At 43.9% G+C, this 19243-nt stretch overlaps 1 protein-coding gene across 1 annotated transcript in view; it reads right to left on the reverse strand.

The window, feature by feature from the left end:
• Nucleotides 1–18758, reverse strand: part of nmbr (neuromedin B receptor) — a gene marked incomplete at both ends in the record, with an annotated part of 35317 nt that extends 16559 nt beyond the window's left edge. Inside the window, 4 exons of the mRNA XM_079753204.1 lie at nucleotides 6610–6819; nucleotides 7686–7827; nucleotides 16532–16979; nucleotides 18728–18758. Of these exons, the coding sequence (XP_079609330.1) occupies nucleotides 6610–6819; nucleotides 7686–7827; nucleotides 16532–16979; nucleotides 18728–18758 (831 nt within the window). The remainder of the gene's footprint in view (nucleotides 1–6609; nucleotides 6820–7685; nucleotides 7828–16531; nucleotides 16980–18727) is intronic.
• Nucleotides 18759–19243: the final 485 nt, after the last annotated feature.

Below are 19243 nucleotides of genomic sequence, written 5' to 3' on the forward strand. Positions count from 1 at the left end.
ATTCTAATTGGCATTAAGACTGCTTCTCTTTAAAAACTTGTTAAAACTTGTTCTATTCGTTAAAACTTGTTCTATTCTTTAAATCAAAAGGCCCTTCTCTCTCTCCCTCTCTCTCTCACTCTCTCTCACTCTCTCTCACTCACACACACACACACACACACACACACACACACACACACACACACACACACACACACACACACACACACACACACACACACACACACACACACACACACACACAATCTTTCCCTGCATCATCCCTCTCCCCTCTCTCCCTATCGGCTTCCTATCTCTCCTTCCCCCCTCTCTCAGACACACATGCACACACAAACCACACACACCCAGCCCCCTGTTCTTCTCCTGCTCCCTCTTCATCTTCTTCTTCTCCTTCTATGTATTCCACTTCTCCTCCTCCTCTTCTATGTATTCCACTTCTCCACCTCCTCCTCTTCTATGTATTCCACTTCTCCTCCTCCTCCTCTTCTATGTATTCCACTTCTCCTCCTCCTCCTCTTCTATGTATTCCACTTCTCCACCTCCTCCTCTTCTATGTATTCCACTTCTCCTCCTCCTCCTCTTCTATGTATTCCACTTCTCCTCCTCCTCCTCTTCTATGTATTCCACTTATCCTCCTTCTATGCATTCCACTTGATTTGATTTTGATTATAGTTTATTTAACCTCAGAAATCACATTGAGGGAAAAGACCCTCCTTTACAACTTTTCCTATTTCTACGTATTCACCTTCTCCTCCATCTATTCATTCCACTTCTCCTCCTTCTCCTCTTCTATGTATTCCACCTTCTGGTTCTGCTTGTTCTCGATCTTGATCTTCTGGGTTTACTGAGGCTTAACCCAGGCATCAGTCCAAACATCCTCCAGCCAGCCAGTGCTACCATTATCAGCATAATGTCCACTATATAAGCCATTGTTGGCGTTTGTTAGGTTAAGTGGGGCTTTGACCTTGAGAACCCTGAGGTGGAGGGAAGGCTCCGGAACATGGGCTTGAATTACTCTCGGCTCTGTTACATCACATACGTACGATGTAACTCGAGGAGTATTGAGGTGGATATTTACGTGAGGTGAAAGCTTTTTCGTGTGTTATGGAGTGTTATGGGAGATTGTTTTCACATTGATTTGGTCGTCACGTGTTTAGACATGATTTAATTTTGGACATGGAACTAAAATACCTTTTTGGAATCTGATGTAGTGACACAAAATCACCTAAATTAACATGAATAAGTGCATTACATGATACTTCAACAAGTTCCAAACATCGGGAAAAATAATCCACGGTGAAAACAGACTCAGCTTTGATGTTCCAATCCAACTGGAGCCAGCTTTGAAGTTACGTGGGAATTCTTCCCTTCTAAAACACTACGAAGGACATAGAGTTTGAGTGACGCTACACAAAAACGTTACTTGGCTGGCACTGCTGATACATTATGTCAATACTGGCGCGCATCATTGTCTGAGTGGTGCTCATCATAAATATAGGAGTCCCTCTGGACAGGGGTCAAGCAGGATGGATCCGAACCGCGGACACCTGCAGCGCTGGAGCCCAGGAGCCATCGGCCTTATTAGAAATACGAAAGGTGGTGCTAAAAATGTAATGTGGTCGGACAGAGATTCAGCTAGGCCGTCATGTGACATGAATAAAAGCAGAATCACAGGGGTGAGCATTCAGGTTGGTTACTAAAGGTCAGTGTGTATGAAATGGGCTGAATCACTACAGACACTTGTCCTGGTGAGGACGGACGTGCTTCAATGTAATAATGGGGGTGCAGGGATGCATACTGATGGTCAGAGGGGAAGAGAGAGAGAGAGAGAGAGAGAGAGAGAGAGAGGTGGGAGAGAGATAGAGAGAGGTGGGAGAAAGATAGAGAGAGAGGGAGAGAGACAGAGAGATAGAGACAGAGACAGGTGGGAATGAGATAGAGAGAGGGGGAGAGATAGAGAAAGGGGAGAGAGATAGAGAGAGGGGAGAGAGATGTAGATGACAGTTAGAGCGACAGGGATGACTCTGCAGCCTCATTTCAAATAGCAATAAATCAATCCATCCGTGACCTCACAAGTGGAAGTGTCCACCTAGATGTACAGAGCAGAGATCACATCCCCAGTTATCTCCCTGTTGTAGGTTCTAGTGGACACGCCCACTTGTAATGAACTGAAGGATAGGTTCGACAAAGACCTCGAATTTCTAATGAACCTCGCTCCTGGAGGTAGAATTTAATTAAAGTATAATTATAATGTCAACTTGCAGTGATTCGTTCTGTGCTCTCATTATCAATTATAAGGGGGTATGGTTACTCTTCCATTATGTATAATTAAACTGAATGTGTTTGGTCATAATAGACATAATGGTGAACAGAATGTTTGGTTTCTTAATTATCACTCCACTAATTCGTTCCCACTGTGTGCCCGAGGACAGGCCTACATTAGACATAGGGAGAACCCAGGGGATGAGGAGGACGCCTTGATAGGTAATAGACAGGAGGGAGTCCTCCTTTCAGGTGGGTTAAGAGGCCAAGAGATGCTGTGTTGGAAGACTTGAGAATGTGCGACCAGTGAGATATGTCTAATTCAGGACAGCGAAAGACAGTCAAAGAAAGTATATAAGGGGTGATGATTGATTAATAATGAGTCATAAATTCAGTTTGATCAACTGCACTTGAGTTTTCTTTGATGAATAACTTGAACCTTAACTAGGTCAACTATAGTGTCGCTTGAAACCAAACCAAGCAAACAAACATTAAGGATAAATAAGTATAGATAAATATTTACGATCTAACCCTAGCAGAACCACACCCAGACCACAGTAATTCTTTTCAGAATTTATTTTGTAGCAAGTAATGCTGTGAATGTGTTTGAGTCAATGCGTTACTTTACACCTCTGCACACAAGGACACACACACACAGACACACACACACAGACACACACACACACACACACACATACACACACACACACACACACACACACACACACACACACACACACACACACACACACACACAGACAAAAACACTCCCTTCATGATATGTCTTCATATCGATGGCAATCCTAATAAGAGTGATTGATCATTCGTCCAAAACCTGTCATGATCCGCTCCTGGCTTTGATCCGCACCTGGCAGAAGAGGAGAAGAGGAGAGAGAGAGAGAGAGAGAGAGAGAGAGAGAGAGAGAGAGAGAGAGAGAGAGAGAGAGTAGGAGAGAAGCTGAGATAAGAGAGTTATAGAGAGGAGAGGACGGAGGAGGGAGGAGAGATAAGATGATAGGAGAGAAAGGTGAACACTAGCTTTGGGGTAGCGGTGATAAGAGCAGAACGGGAGACAGCCGATTGATGGTAGGGATAAAACCAACGGAACAAGAAAATGGACGCCCAAGAGAATTACACTTGGAGTGGATTAAAGTTTTCTGGCACCACGGCCTTCCTTCCTTCTCTTCCGGCGTCACATCCTGGTCAAGGACCCCCTGGAATATTATGGTCTGTCCAAATGTTTCACCTTCAGCCCTCACCCAGACAACAGGACAATGATTGCACAAATGATCGTTTCTGGCTACCTCAGGTGAACCAGAGGCCCAAGGTGGATACAAGGTTCAGACCCCTGCTGAAGACGCACTGTCAAGACAAATGATTTCAGTAGAAACCTTTTAGTAAACTAGGAATCCAACGGAGGGGGCTTCAAGTCCCAACTTTGAGTCAACCTGAAAAGTTTGCGAAAATGTCTGAAGGCTGAGCCTTAGTTGTATGACAAAACAGAATGTTATGATGTCCTTAGGAATAACATTTTGCACTGAATGAACGATGTCCTCATGTTATATTGTCCATAAAAATAAAAAAATCGAGTGAATTCTGGTAACAATTGCTTGTGGTTGATATATATCCCATAATATGGCCCGTTACATAAATATATTATGTATGTATTTTATTATGTCAGTTTTACGTTTGAGATATTTTTATTGAATGTATATTTGGATTATGTTGTGATAAATAATGTCTATTTAAATAAACAATAAATGTAATTAGTTTGAAATTTAATTTAATTTCCTTTAATTGTTTGAATGACTCAACTATCTTATGAGCCCAAACGCCCAACCACTTATTGTCTGAAACGGAACCAGCTCATATTCATATCAGGCTTACCAATATACTTATCCTAACTCTCCTCACCTTCACTTATTATAACGGTATCTTACACTTGATGTCCAAACACGACTAACTGTAACCACCAATAGATCATAATCTATTGGTGGATTATAATCTGGGAATTAGTTGACGATGAAGTAAATGCTGATGTAAATGAAGGTTTGCATTACTGTCTCTCTCTCTGTCTCTCTCTCTCGCTCTCTTTGTGTTCATGCATATTCAGCTTGTGATTTCATGTCAATTCTAAGTAAACATACCTTGAACAAGCATATTTAACAAGGAAGCCCCACAGCAGTTTGATCTCTCTCTCTCTCTCTCTCTCTCTCTCTCTCTCTCCCCCCTTCTCTCCCTCTCATGTAGTGACCGACAATGCATATGTGTGTGTTTGTGTGTCATTTATGTGTGTGTGGTAAATGTGCGTCTGGCTGGCTCCATCTGCTCTGTGTGAGAGCGTTGACTCATAGTTTGTTCGTCAGCGGTCCTCCAAACCTCAGGGTTGGCTAAGGGCACGCCCGCAGCAGCTATGTGGTCATGAGGTCCAGACCACCACTATGTTTTAGAGCTAAAAATACATTTGGAAACTAAATAAGGTTGCATAAAAAATCAGCACTTGAGAACTTCTCTTAGACGAGTGCATGCTTAACTCAGTTCAGAATAGTTACTGAGCGTCCGTTGTGTGTGACATCCCAAGCAACTGAACCCCCGCAACTAAAACCACACTATTGGTCAAACCCTGGCTACAGCCCTGGGTCAGGGTACGAGGGCAGGTTCCCCCATCATACTTATATTCCCCTAGCGACCATCTTGGTTCCATCTTAGTTCTTAACTCTTCCATCATGGTTTCTAACAGCAGCTGAGGGGGTATTCAGCTGCTGCCACCCAGCTAGCAATTGGAACCAAGATGTCCGCTTGGTTTAAGGGGCCCATGCTCCCGCTGGCTGAACTTATTTGGCTAGCTTAGCTCTTAATGTTTGGGGTATTATTTACTTTTCGTACTCAGCGTTTGTTGTAATGACAATCCACTGTGACTTATTTAAGCCAGCTAGCTTTTAATGTTCTGGTGTGATTCTGGTGTGATCACTGCAGAGTGAGCCTCAAGGGGAATCTGACCCCCGACCAAAAAGCACTCGGTCTCATGAAGACGACGTTAACCGTTGAGGTAACCCCCCTTCTGCCACTCCAAGACATCAAGGTGATGCCTGCCAGACTAAAGAGTTCAAACGATGAACTGTCTCTCATCACTGAGACGCGAACTAGAGCAGAGGCCACAGATGAGACAGATTTACTCCCCTTCATGGAAATGGTGTTAAAGAAGGTTCAAGCCGGAGAGGAACGTCCTCACAAAGAAGAGGAAGGACAAAGCACTTACCCAAGTTCAGCGTGTTCCAGCAGAAGAAGGGGCTTACTCAACCATGTTATTTTTGGTAGGCCATACACTAAATAACTCCTCTGGGTTGAAATACGAATCTTTGAAAGGGAGGAGGACGGATACTTCCTACGATTTCTGTGGTTTCGGAACAAGAACACATCCCAAAAACATAAAGAGCACTGTATAAGGGTCCATGTTATTTGGTAAAAGTCATTCCCTGGCAATTTCCATAGTTGCCGAGGCAAGTATCGGAAAGTGACCCATAGGTCAACCATTTAGTAAACCAGGACATCTCAGACTCGAACTCGAGACTACAAAAGTGCCCTAAAAGGGAGGAGTCCCTTCACGAGACGGTGCCAATGACCTCAAGACCTGGCGCCAGATACACTGCCGAATGCAGCGCAGCCTGGATCTCCACTGGACCCCTAGTGGTGATCAGTTGTAGTGTCACTGTTCATGTCTACGTCATCAGAACACATCAGGTGAGACAAACAGGAAGTTGGAAGATGACGGAGACTGACGTTCATTCCCATGTTTACTTACCTGGTATAATCATGGTCATCCTGATATTATCCTTATGCCTGTGGTAGCATCGTCTGTATTGATTTAAGTTAATCACTTATACGTTCATGCATAATTATTGTTGATGAATTTTTATTTGTGAATCTATAACAATGAATTGTGTATTCCATGTTAGGCTACAAGCTATTTGCTGAAATAAAATCAATTATCTTACCTTTTGTTTTAATAATTATTGATCTGGGGATGACAATACTAGATTACTAATCATTTGTTTAGTTCATGATTTTGTACATTCGGTATATAAAATACATGATTTGAGAACCCAGTCATTGGCTATTGGAGTATATCAGAGCAGTGCATTGAAATGTACCATTTCTATTTGTTTCAGTTTCATCCATTCCACCCTTATAAAACCTGTAGATGAAGTTATCTGTTAGTAAAGTAATCTGAGTGCACCGCCTGTTTTACATCATGATGAAATCCACCAGTGACCGACGCATCATTCATGAACTCTGTTCCGCTCTGCGTATCTGCGTGTTTGGCGGTGGCGTTGAGCGTGTGCCTACCTGTCTCTTGGTGTGCTCGCTGACCTCGCCCGGCATGTTGTGCGCGCTGCGGACGAGGGTGCGTGCGATGTGGAAGTAGTACACGGAGATGATGCCGAGGGGGATGAGGAAGTACACCAGGAAGATCATCACCGAGTGGATCTTGGGGTGCATCTGATTGGACAGCGGGTACGGCACGCAGTTCACGAAGGTCGCGTTACCGCTGTGACCCTGAGGAGGGGAGACATGGGAGGGGAGAGAGGGAGGAGGGGAGAGAGGGAGGAGGGTAGGGGGGTAGAGGCGAGGCAGTTGAGGGGGAGGGAAGGAGGAGATGGGTGAAGATGAAAAGAGGAGGGGAGGGATGGCAGGAGGATACGAGAGGAGATGAATAAGAGGAGGACGGGAGGAGGAGAGGAGATGGAGAGGAGAGAGAAGGGGAGATGGAGAAGAGGTGGGGAGAGAAGAGTTGAGGGGACAGAGGAAGAGGAGAGCGATGGGGAGGGAGGGGAAAGGAGAGAAGAAATGATATGAGGATATGAGTTAAGAGGAGTTGAGAGGAGATGGAGACGGAGGGAGGAGAGAAAAAGGGGAGTAGAAAAGAAGTTAAAAATGACAGATGCAGCACGACATCAAGAGAAATGATCAGACCGGCATGACATGTGTGATCAGTGGAGACCATAAAACAGATGGGAGAATGGCATAATGGCGCCACTTATAATTCATAATCTGAGCGTAATAAGATTCATAGGTGCAATGAGAGCGGTAAGCCTTATGAGACACAGGGGGGGAATAAAAGCAGACAGTTTGCACAAACTAACTTGGGCCTAAGTGATGCATGGGTCGTGTTTAAGATGTAGATAAAGGACGAGGCCGCTGTGTATTGGAGGGGAACTAAGCACGGTTGTGGTACTTTGAAAAGTTTGAAACCGTTGTTGTTAACATAAAACACAATTAGCTGCTTAGTGGTAGCAGTAATAATAGTAGAAGCAGTATAATTCTGGTGGTTTTAGTTCTACCAGCACAATTATCATCCTCCTCGTCGTTGCGTAATAGTGTGTTAACTCGTTATGACAGCCAGGCTGTGATTGGTCCATCACCTGCATGGAGACGACCTGGGAGAATATGGCCTCCGGGACAGCCAGCAGCATGGAGAGCAGCCAGATAGAGACCGCCTTCAGGCACGTCCACACCACCGCGCCGGACGTTTGGATGTCCATGGGGTTCACTATGGCCTTGTACCTGACAACACACACACGCACGCACGCACGCGCACACACACACACACACACACACACACACAAACACAGTCAAGTGGGGTCAGGTCAATTAAACTAATTACATTGACAGTTTGATTGATGATTGATTGATTTAAATTCTTTATTGACACATGTACAAAGCCAAGCATACAAATGTACATCAGGTGAAAGAGATAGCAATCTAAAATAGACGACCATAATAAATAGATTGACTGTCTGTTGTTCAACCATTTCTTTAAGGCTGTTTTAAAACTGACAAGAGAAACAATTGTCTTCATACTAGCAGGAACCCATTCAATAAAATGGCTTAAAATAACAATGGGCTTAATGATGGGCTTCCCAAGAATCATAAACACATCATGAAATCCCTGTTTAGTTTCTCGCCATGTTTGCCCATTTCCGTAGTAGAATTCCAAAATGGCAAAGATGAGTTAAACAGAAATCATTTGCTAATTTCCTTCCAAATTGTTTTATGATGACGTTAATATGTCATTCACATTGGTTGGCCGGACATTCAAACCAATGATGTCATTACATGTTATTGTTCTCTGTACATGTTCTGTACATGTTCTTCCATGTTTGATCATATGATCCAATGCTACACTTCCAAATGTCATATTACTGAAGTAAGATAGTGTGGAAAAAAGTTATTTACTTATAGTAAGGGACACACAGATATACTCACACCTACATGACACACAAACACACACACACACACACACACACACATAAACAGCACAACAGTTGATATCATCATCATCAACATCATTATCATCATTGTCTGCCTCCACTAGAAAAGCAAGTTTGCTGAAGAGTTGGTTGCCAGTACTTTCCAACCATAGTAATTTCTTGCTCGTGAACATACATATACTTTCCCTTCGACACTCTGAGAGAGAGAGAGAGAGAGAGAGAGCGAGAGAGAGAGAGAGCGAAAAGAGAGCGAGAGAGAGAGAGAGAGAGAGAGAGAAAACATAAAGTGTTGTCTAAATAAACACACAACCTTACACACACAAACACATTCTGGCAGGCAAGCAGCAGCGGTCCTGAGGCAACAGTTGTATGTGCACAGTTTCCCAGAGTGCATTGCACACAAACGCAACAGACGGAGATAGAACCAACGGGTACCAAACTAAGATTTTTTTTGAGACATTGCTCCTCCCTTTTTAAGTTTTCTACCTTTAAATGTATCTGCTGAGACAACCTGTAACCTCTGATCTCTGTTGTACAAGTGACAGTACGATAGCCTTTCACACACAACACATTGTTTGTGGTACTCATCATGCTCTATAAAATACATGTTATACACATCAACACATAGCACACACAAAACACACAGAGATTACAAACCCAGCCTCACCCATATAGCCCGTTTTCTTCCCCCCTGCGGTACTCAGAAAGGCTGGGTTCTGCGGGATAACGTAAAGGTCAACCCATCAATAACATTATGTAGGCAGTGACGACCCCAGCAGGCTAACGTTAGTCAACGGGAAGGTCACAGGAAAACGATCAGCCTGACCTTTACCTACCTTTAAGGAAGCCCAGAGGGAAATACATCAAAAACGCAACCAGACGACCAAAAGAAAAGTAGGATTATAGAATAAGATTCTGTATATTCAGGTACTGTACATGTGCAACATTTGTTATCCACATAGCATATACGTGTTTTACAGAAACCACTAACAAATTACCAAAAACAAACAACAGACTATCTAATGCTACTTCTACGTTATCCACAATAGACTTAAGTTGCTATGGTTTGTATTTACCAGAAACCTTATCTTTTCCTAAAACGTTAAATGCCATGGGAAATGAGATTTGCTTTCATAATTTCTCATTTAGAAGATGCTTTTAAGAGACCTCCAAGTGAATTTGAAGAACATCAACATGAACAAGTAGACTGCAATCAATATAGCGCCAAATGCAAATTGAAGTGATTGAAGTGCTGATAAAGTTTCCAGAAGAAACTAGATACGAGTTGTTTTTCTATAAACTAAGTGCTCCTCAAAGTACAAGTTAACCCCTCGCAAAGCGAGTATGTTCAGTAAATACAAAATCAGCAAATATTAGCAAAATCATACAATATTATATAATTTAATACATTTCCATATTTCCATAAAATATCATTATGATAAACTAGATATTTTTATAGTGTATTTTTTATAGAATAAATGATGATATCCTCAAATCATGGTTGGACTTTAAATGGAATTAACTTTGAGTAGTACCGTCCAATTAGCCCGCATGCAAAGGGATTGGCATACGGTTTCAAAAGGGTTAAAGGCACAACATTAAGGAACTGCCTTGTTCTTCTGCTTAGTGCTAATGGAGGGCTAGGCGCTACGTGCGGCGTACCCCCTCGTCATGATATCAGCTTGTTGATGGGAAACTCATTTCCTTGTTGCACAGCTGTGGTGGGCTCCTGCTGCGTGTCCGAAACCCTGAGGGCTCCTAATGAGGGCCCTTACAAAGCTAGGAGCCGCTAACGAGCCCCGCGACGGCGACCCATCGGGCCCCGGGGCCGTTAAGCTTCTTAATATGCCAAATAGATTGTTAGCGTAATGATCTAAGTGGTTTCTGGGGTGGCTAACCCTTCCTATCATTAGGGCACACGGGAACAACATGCTCCCCAATCCCCTCCTATCCCCCCCCCCCCCCCCCCCCCCGGACGATTATCGATGCTACGATAATGTGACTCAGGGTTTCTGTTAACCGGTTCAGCGATGTGATCTTTGTGGATCCAGACTTTGGTTTGAGGCGATCCGAAGAGGAAGTGGGAATCAGGCCATGAACCCATCTCCAATGAAATGTTGTCTCGCTGTGGTCATGTCATCCGAGGCTTAGCGGTCAGTGGGGATTTTAACTAGATTGACCTTCACCTAAAAACATATGATTTTACAATGTTACGATGTAATAGCTCAAAAGTAAAGCAGTCTTCTGTGGCTAGTCTCACAAATCAGAAAAACTAAAGTCTTATGGCAGACCAACTTAACTCCTGGTCAACAGGGTGTTTTATGTTGTCATAATGTTGCTAGAGGCGGGGGTCTGTGATGCATGACTGGCTGCATAAACTTAAACTCGAACGGGACAAGTAAATTGTATTAAAAAGATTGTTAAGGTTTAAAATCAACACCATGTCATCTGGCCAATGCAGGAATACTCTTAGTAACATCATCTTCTGAAAGCTTCCTCCACGCGCCTGAATGTCTTTTTTTCCTCATCTCATTTCCCATGCCTTTCTCCCCCCAGAAGTACTGCTTTAACATCGTGGGACTGCTGGTTCTCAGATATGGCTCCCACAGTAGGAAGCGCTGAAGGTGACAAGCATCTAAGGTGTTAACGGGGTCAGGTGCCAGTTTGATTCCGTCCGACTTAATTAGTGAACCGCGGTGGTCTGCAGCGGGCGAATATGCATATGAAAGTTACGTGTTCAAATCCTTGCTGCTAGTGATGATTTTTTCCTACACTGCTTCATACCAATGTTCTGAAGAATCGCAGTCTGCAACATCGACTTTGTTTTCACGAAAAATCACTGACAAGTTAGTCCAACTTTTCTTGGATTCTTCACTTTAACCTGAATGGGCCTCATCTACTCCAGTTTGCAAGGGTTTGTAAAAAACATCTCATTCTTGTTCTGTTAATCATGTTAATCAGTAGATCTAACGAATGCAACTGTTACCATTTGATTGTTGGTATATATAAATGTATACCATATATACATTTATGGCTCACACATTCAATGTGCTATGTTTTTATTTTTGTATTTGGGAAATGGACGACCAGTATTTGATGACAGAATGGTTGTAATGTGTATCCCCTACGTGTGTGGTGTCCCTTTGGCCTCACAGTGCAGCATCAATTCACAGCAGAGAGAGAGGGAATACTTAAACACACATACAGGGGCACAGTGGTAATCCCAGTGGTGAGCACTGCTGCATGACAGCAAGAAGGTCAGCGGTTCAATACCCAAGGGCTAGGGGTGTCTCTCTGTGTGTTGTATATTCTTCCACTGTTTCTCCCAGTGCTCACATGGGTTTCCTTCCAGTGCGAATGTTTACTTCCACATCCTGATGTAAATTATTTTAGTCTATGCTATTTCTGATGACATGTCTCAAGCTAACCACAGTTATGAATGGTTTCGGTAACGCTTTATATTAAGGTCCTTGTAAATAGGTGTTAATAAGACTATCTATAAATGTTAATAATAACATAATAAACATGTTTATTGTGAGATTATACCACTTTTATAAGCACTTGTAAGAAACTATTTATTGATTGCTTAATAACAATGATAATAGTCTCTTTTATAGTTTCTTATAGTTGTTAATAAAAGCATTACAAACCTATTTATTGAGTTTTTAGTGAGTGTGATCTGTTTTCTGCCTCATATAATATATCCTTTAAAGACTTTTATTTTGAAGGTAATTTTAAACCGGTAGTTCTGTTTATGCAAGTGGATGATGGCTTGACGCATATAGAGTGGCAAAGTCACGCCTCTTCCGGTAGAGCCCATTGCCGTGTTCCAATATCCATGCTTCCATGAGTACACTTAAACGTAGTACACTATCTGTACTCACTAAGTGTGCTAAATTTCAGTTGTTCCAAATCGAATACTCCGTGGTGCACTAACCAGAAATTACGATCACGACTGCCGCCGCGGCTCCTCCCCCGCAATAAACATCCTGCTTTGAACGGTGAACTCTTTACGCCTAGCAGCTATAAAAAGCTATACAAGCTATAAAAACTACAAAATGACTATTAATGCAGGCTATGTGGAAAATGCGTCAACTTTGGCTTAGCCCTCTTCCGCTACGTAGCTAAGATGGCTGCCATTGAGTACGGAAATTGTACGTCGATCCATACTTCACGATTTGACCGTTTTGAGTACACCATCCGGGTCCTTTCAATACACTTATTTTCGCCCGATCTGAATTGGAACGCCCTACGTACTAGGCAACAACAACAACAAGGAACAAGGAACAAGGCACATGGGACCTATGAGATCAAAAAATATGAATGGGTTTCAATGAAGTAATTTTTTTTTGGTCCCAGTCTTTATATGCCCTGGATAACATATATGTTGTTTATGGATTTAAACGAAAAATGTTCATGCAAAGAAAACTAAGAAGTTTGATAATGTTAGGTTTTGTGTGAGACCATTTTGTCAACTACAGCTCCTCGCTGCTCTCGACGCGAATGATATACGTCACCAGCCGCACTTGGAACTCCGGTACAGACAGGTGATCTCTCTGCTCCACTTCACCGCTTTTTCCAAGGGGAGGATAAAAGCATCGAATGAGGTGAAAACCATTATAAATCGGGGCATGTGGAGAGTTTCAGTTATAGAGTGGCAATGTCACTCCCCTTCCGGTAGAGCCCATGCGACCTATGAGATCAAAAAATATGAATGGGTTTCAATGGAGAGAAAGTAATTATTTTCTGGTCCCAGTCTTTATATACCAACTCCAGAACGTAAGCTTGTGTACCTTGTGTCTCTGTTAGAATAAACCACGTGCTGAACATTTACCACCCTCCGAGTCATACTTAGCATGAGACGACCATACCACAAAGGTTTAAATAGGTTTTACATCAATCCCGAAAAACATACGAGTAACTCTCTTGCCTGTCCTGTCCGAATACCCAGACATCAAAACTCTTGTTAAGATGTGTTCAGAGGATGAATCTCCCCATCGGATCAATAACTACATAAAAGCTAATTTATTCCAGACAGGGTGTGTCAGAGCATCAAGTACAGGACAGGAACAGGAGTTGAAGAGATACAAAGAAGTAAAGGTAAATGTAAAGGGTAAATGTTAGCATGAGACCGTCAAGGTAGAAATTATTGACATTATATGCTACATAAAAAAACCTTGAAGCTCAGCGTTGTCCCACTGCTACTAAACGCCTAACCAGCCAACATCAGAACCAATCCTAAAAGGATTGCATGGTACATTAGCGACCCTCATTCATTTTAATCTGTATTGTGCTGTCTAAGAATACAACACAATGGATATCCTACTCATAGCTTCCCCACTGTTCAAACACAATAACCATGATTCATAAGAGGGATATAAAGAACTAACAATGCAAGAAATGCCGCAGTAAGCTGGACCAGGGGAGGGAGAGAGATGGGGGATTTGGGGACAGACACGTTTTGTGATGGTATCAAAGAGTTTAGCCAGAGCTCTTGCCCAGCACGGCTTATCAGGCGCTCTGCAGTAATTTGTTCCAGCGATCGAGATCTCGTCATCCCCACCATAGACCAGCCCATACCGCAGCGAAAGCCCACCTCCCCCTCACCCACATGGACGTGCTGGCCAGAACCTTATTAACGAAGGCTGATGTGCAATTAAGAGGCTGAACAAGACAATCAACCCTCTCTCTCTTAGGCTGTGTGATAACAAGCATCAGTGTATTTGTTATGGTGAGATTATATCTTGATAATAGCTCTTTACTGAATGTAACTTAATAATCTCTTCTTCTCATCTTGATGATTGTTTTGGAGATAGAACCACATACTTTGAATTCCATTATCTTCTATTCTTTTTCGTTCGCTTCTATTTTTCATAATATTTCAATTTAGCACACGATTTATCCAAAGGGTTGTATATGTCTTTCAGATACATTTCTTCAAGGAGCAGGTGGGGGTAAGTGGTTATCCAGATCAATGATGCCTACAGGTCTGCAGAAATTGGGATTTAACCACATACCTATTCTATTTTTTTTATACTATAATCCATTTTCCCAAAGATTTCCAGTATATTGTACCACAGCTTTCGCTTTCTAATCATATTTTTAGTTGAACTATGGCACTGAGCCCCAGAATTACCCAGACAGTAAGAATTAATAACTGGAGAATAAAAGGAGCTAAGGGGAGCAAAGGGGAGGAGAGACGAGGAGAGGAGAGGGGAGGAGAGGAGGGAAGAGATGATGAGAGGAGAGGAGTGAAGAGGAGAGGAGGGAGGGGATAAGAGAAGGGAGGAGAGGAGGGGAAAGGTCAGAAGAGGGATGGGGAGGAGAGGCGAGGAGAGACTAATAGTGAGAGCAGGGGAGAGGGGAGGGGGAGGAGGGAGAGGAGAGGAGAGAATGAGAGGGAGAAGATAGCAGAGGAAAGGAGAGGAGGGGTGAGGAGGGAAGGGAAGGGATACAAAATAAGAGAATGCATTAAAAACCACCAGTTACACTGCTAACACACCACTGCTCTGGGTTTGACTATTATGGTCTGAAAAGCGTGAGAACCATGACTCCAGGCTCTGTAATTTGTTATCACTTTGAGATTTCCTGATCGCAATAGCAACTTTCATCCAAAACGATGTACAGTGAATTCAGAGAGAGGTAATCAAGGAGCAGGGTCCAGGGCACATTGGAGACCAACAGGTTAGGCTGCAGATGGAGGATTCACACAGAGTGCTTTTTGGCTGGGACACTATGATCAATAGATTATCCGGCTCACCTCATCTGTTGCAGTTTACTGTATATGTCCTAATCTGAGATCGCATACTCTATACGCCTGAGCCAATACAAAAGAGTCAGAAACTAAAACAGTACAAGGTGTTACAATGACCAAACATCCACATGGTGATGGATGCTGTTCAAGGAGAAATTAAGGTACATCTTAGATGACGTTAGAAACTTTTCCCATGAAAGGAATGCACACAAACAAATCTCAGCGTTACATCTCAGGGAGTGAAATCGACAGGTTTTCTGTTTCTCTGATTTCGAACAATCCACTATTAACCCAATGAACAGAATCCTAATGAACATCTAGTGGATGATGAATTGTGAAAGTTGATGAAACTAAATCAATGAATGACTCATATAATGAACACATTAATTAACTTCATATGAATTCTAACTGTTTTTATAGAACATATTTAATATACAATAGGCTCATATATACTTTCTTTATTGTTTCAATCAGGGATACCTCTTTCCCTCCCTCTGTCTCTCTCTTTTTTCTCTCCCTTTCATTCTTTCATTCATGTGGTCAATTTTCTCTCTCTCTCTCTCTCTCTCTCTCTCTCCCTCTAACACTAACTCTCTCTCTCTTCCTTTTATATCTTTCTCTTCTTTCTCCCTTGTTCTCTCCTACTCCCTCTCTGTGGTTCATACATTTGCAAAAATGCACGCACAAGCACAAACACACACACACACGCACAAACACACACACACACACACACACACACACACACACACAATCCTACAATATTGGTAATAACAACAACCGTTTTCTGCATTGTTTCGATTTATTGTCACACAATCCACTCCAGTCCCACGTGATCCGAAACACCCTACATTAAACGCAGTGAGTGTGACACCTCATCAGGCCATCTAATGATCATGTAGCACCTCAGGTCCTTACCTCAATTTGCAGAGAACGTTCAACGCATGCATCGAATCGATTAACTTCTGTTGTTGGTGGTTGTTTATTTTGTATGAACATACATAATGTGAGAACAGGGTAGAAACATAACGCTTGGTTCCCACGGGTATCGAACCCGTCGACGCTGGAACTTTTGTCGCACGGGAAAGGGCTTCTTGTTCGAGCAAATAGCCTACACGTGGGCTCCATAGCCAGGGAGGGTCGTGTTAACCATAAACCATTAACTCAATTAATAACAATATATGAGTTACATTGGAAGTTTGATGGAGAATAATTTAGCCACTTTAAATCATTCAATTAAAATTACCTGTCTGCACTGAGCGCCGTGAGAGTGAACACCGATACGCCCACCGAGGTGAGCTGGATCACAGGGATGAGTTTACACGCCACCACGCCGAAGATCCACTCCTCGAAGAAGTAGCGGAAGGCGTCCACAGGCACGCAGGTCACAAGCAGCAGCAGGTCTCCTGCCGCCAGGCTCGAGATGAAGATATTGGGCACGCTGCGCATGGCGCTGTTGGTGACGAAGATCTTCACCAGCGTGATGTTTCCCAGCAGTCCCACGGTGATGATCAGGATGTACACCGAGGTCATGACGCATCGGATCACGAAATTCACCGTCTCCCCGTCCCCCGACATCATCCACTCCTCTTCGTCCGAAAAGTTGTGGTAGTCCGATCCTCCCGAGTCCCGGTCCAGGGACAAGTTCAGGAGAATGTCGGAGGCGCGCGCGGGAGCTGTTCCTCCAAGTAGTGCTGAAGCACGAGGGGCTCCGAGCGCAAGCTGCGTCGCGGGAAGATTAGTTGTTCCTCCACCTCCTTCTCTCTGTCTCTCTTTTTCTCTGTCTCTCTGTCTCTGTCTTTCTGTCTCTCTCTCTCTCTCTCTCTCTCTCTCTCTCTCTCTCTCTCTCTCTCTCTCTCTCTCTCTCTCTACCCCTCCCTCTCGCTCCCCCTTTGCAGGTTGGCGCACATGCACTATCCACTAGCCGTCTTTCTGTCTGCTTGTCTGTCTGCCTCAAGCTGGTGACGTACACAAATTGACTGAGGATGAGTGACACGCTTGAACTGAAGTATGTAAGTTAAAAGAGCGAGAGAGTGACGTGTGAGAGAGAGAGAGAGAGAGAGAGAGAGAGAGAGAGAGAGAGAGAGAGAGAGAGAGAGATGGGAAAAAGCCAGAGAGCGTTGGGCAGCTGGGGAGAAGTGTTTGCAGCCAACCGTATTTGGCTTTGCGATAAAAAAAAACATCAGCCTGGTGCTTTTTGACCTGCTTCGTTTGTGTCGACACACTAGAACTGGTTTCTCTCTTCCTTCGAGCTGTCCCTTCAAATCCAGCCTGGTTTCCAGCTCGAGGCCTCCCCGGGATATACCTGATTGTTACCGTGTTTGCCTGTTTTTTTGTGTGCGCGTGTGGGTGGGACAGTGAGAGAGAGAGCGAGAGAGAGAGAGAGAGAGAGAGAGAGAGAGAGAGAGAGAGAGAGAGAGAGAGAGAGAGAGAGAGAGCGTGCGCGAGAGAGAGAGCAGATGGATATAATATTTTGAATTATTAGGAAAAAAAAGAAATATAGCAGTTTTAGAGCAACCACTAACCAGAACGCATTGGTTGATTGGTGAACGACACGCAATCGTTTCACTTGCACACCATTTGATCGACCTCGATAATGGGTCTCCGCAGACGACACGGCGTTGTTTGGCGGGGTTGATTTCAGAGCAGAAAGTGCGCGGCCTGTCAGCTCCGCTCGTGCTCTGATGAGGAGCGGAGAGGGGAGTTGTTGTGAACTACATTTCAGATATGTTAAAGAAGTCCTCGAGGTGGATTGAGGTTGAAACGCGTAGGGTTGTCAGCTCGCCGCTGCGCTCTGACGTCTGCTCACAGCGCCGCGCCAGCCAGGAACGGCAAGCCTATACGGGCCGAGAGGAGACTAGTGCTGAATACAAGATGCCAGGCTTATTTTCTCTCCAACACACCTTGACGGGTTTGGAATATATCCACACTTAAAACGCGTCCTTCAGGAGCCCATCCCTCTCTAGGGAGTTCAGATTCTGAGTATATAACATAAAAAATGAACGTGTGGATTGTCTCACGTCTGGATAATTAAATAGCCAGTACTAATGGCTAGCCTACAGAAGTCGGTCAGTACTAAGTAATGACCGACTTGTGGCCGGTCGTTTTTTATGATATGCGTCTTAATGAAAATTGTTGTATTGTTTTTTTTCATCCTTTTTTATGATGGCTCTTTTTTCCAAACTGTTTTTGTGTCACGTTTGGAAATTCTTAAATGCACGAGGCGCGCCATCAGCAGTTTTCCGCGCGCGCTCCATGCGCGCCGCCCACACGTGCCCTCAGATCCCTGGCCAGTCCGAGCGCGTGCGACCCTTTACTATTATACGGGCTAATTCACACCTCGGTGTCCAGTTTCCATAACACTCAAGTCAAAGCTTTCTACTGTGACCCATTCGACCCGTCGCTCTCACACACACCGCTGATAGACCATCAAAACACACACCGAGCTGAGCGCCTCTCTTCACGCGCGCCATCGGTAGCCCCCTTCAAAGCACGCGCCGGCGCCGCCCGCCTCCCGTGATGAGGGTCCTCTGGCCCCAGCAGGTCTCGCTCGGGGGTGCACGCGACTGACATGAGTTCAGGAGCCCGTGGGCTCTGAGACAAAAGTGGGGGAATGAACAACACGCCGCCAGGATTACGGTTGGTGTGTGGACTTCCATTTTTATTTTAACACTGTTCAGTTGTGGCTGTTCTTTTCCCCCCTCCATTTCGCTGGTTTTCTTTCTGTGGTGCTGGGGGTCTTACTGTAGCTCATCCACAGCTTTATTCGGGACGACCAAGACGCCACGTGAATGCTCTTCCAGAAGTATTTGAAGTGCAGGGTGTGTACCGCGCCGCGTCACCGCCACATCGCGCAACTTATGCTGCCATGTTTTCACTTATACTATTGTGATTCATATTTATATTGTCGGTTTTAAGTTTACTCTTGTTGTCTAGTGTCCTGCTCTGGTGAGATGTT

Source organism: Pollachius pollachius (genome assembly GCF_949987615.1).
Source record: "Pollachius pollachius genome assembly, chromosome: 16".
Lineage (NCBI taxonomy): Eukaryota > Metazoa > Chordata > Actinopteri > Gadiformes > Gadidae > Pollachius > Pollachius pollachius.